This window comes from Sinocyclocheilus grahami, unplaced genomic scaffold (genome assembly GCF_001515645.1).
Source record: "Sinocyclocheilus grahami isolate Dianchi unplaced genomic scaffold, SAMN03320097.WGS_v1.1 scaffold118.1, whole genome shotgun sequence".
In the NCBI taxonomy this organism is placed as follows: domain Eukaryota; kingdom Metazoa; phylum Chordata; class Actinopteri; order Cypriniformes; family Cyprinidae; genus Sinocyclocheilus; species Sinocyclocheilus grahami.
In genome coordinates, this window is record NW_015505297.1 from 353,875 (window position 1) to 355,044 (window position 1,170).

Genomic DNA, 1,170 nt, shown 5'->3' on the forward strand with positions numbered 1-1,170 from the left:
GTCTAATTTTTATAGATTAAATGTTAAAACGGCTTTCCATAATATGACTGTGATAGGAACTCTGTCCTAGATAAAGCAGATATCTTCTGGTTAGCCACAAGAACCCTTCCTTTATCTGCAACTACGTCCAAATCTCTCATGCACATCTGTCATAATCACAGTGGACTGAATAATATTTATTCTGAAAGCAACATAGTTGACTCATGATGTAAACATATACTTTTAAGTTTAATTTGATTAATTTCACTGCAATGCTCTTATCTAAAAGAATCTGCAGTTATTGTTGGAAACATGAGCTTGTTAGAAAGAAAATTTTGTTTTTTTAGACCTCACTGACAAAGCAATTGACTAGTATGAAATGGATCTGGTAAAAATTATTATTATTATTCATTTATTTTATTTTTGCTGTTGAGCTGCTGTCTGTTTTATTTTAATTTTTTAAACACGTTTGATTTAACTTAATTAGGAAAAAAATAAAAACACAGATAATTGATCGTTTTATTCATATATTTTATTATGTTCTCACTGTAATGCTTTCACAGTAATCATTTATTCTCATTCAGAAATTGTCATTAGCTTGATCATGTACAAAAATGATCTCCTTTATGGGTGATTCGGGCCTGGAACAAACAAAATAAAAAAGTTATTCAAAATCTCCTTATTTAAAATAATTTATCACCATATTACTGTGGAAAAAAGGACATGATTATAAACTTCTGGAGTGGGTATTTCTGTGTACCTACTTGCAGATATGAATTTTAGTACAGATGGTTTTTGGCCCATCATCGGTCATCAGCTCATCAATCAGATAGTGCAGATACTTCTGAACAAAGTGCTTGCACTGAACTTTCAGCAACCTGATTTTCTCACAGGCGTTGTTCAGCTTGGTTTTGATTTCATCCTGAGGAAAATGATGGATTTAGTCAAAGATGCACGGTCAGTTCAATGATGTGACATTAATCGTGACACCCACCGGCGTTGCGTTGGACGAGATTGTCTTTTTTACCCTCTTCATAATGGATTTGCACATTGAGCACTCAGCAGATGACGGTTTCATCATTTCATCATCAGCCTGAAAAACATCCCAATATGAAACAAATATGTCATGACCGCACAAGTCAATGATCTGGCACCGCTTAAGGGTTTGTTAGGCTACATCAACCATATTAT

General features: G+C 33.6%; 1 protein-coding gene across 1 annotated transcript; it reads right to left on the reverse strand.

The window, feature by feature from the left end:
* Positions 1–559: 559 nt before the first annotated feature.
* LOC107589656 (antimicrobial peptide NK-lysin-like) lies at positions 560–1,147 on the reverse strand. The gene is made up of 3 exons (XM_016278159.1): positions 974–1,147; positions 744–901; positions 560–620 (listed from the first exon to the last, which is right to left on the reverse strand). Exons 1-3 carry the CDS (start codon positions 1,058–1,060, stop codon positions 560–562), a joined length of 306 nt encoding a protein of 101 aa, XP_016133645.1. The 5' UTR covers positions 1,061–1,147.
* Positions 1,148–1,170: the final 23 nt, after the last annotated feature.

What these genes read in the sequence shown, in the direction of transcription:
- LOC107589656 (XM_016278159.1), bottom strand. Translation starts at nt 1,060, where the DNA reads ATGATGAAACCGTCATCTGCTGAGTGCTCAATGTGCAAATCCATTATG. An exon ending in TCTCGTCCAACGCAACGCCG is followed by an intron (nt 902 to 973) that starts GTGGGTGTCACG and finishes CATTTTCCTCAG; the next exon opens with GATGAAATCAAAACCAAGCT. An exon ending in ACTAAAATTCATATCTGCAA is followed by an intron (nt 621 to 743) that starts GTAGGTACACAG and finishes TGTTTGTTCCAG; the next exon opens with GCCCGAATCACCCATAAAGG.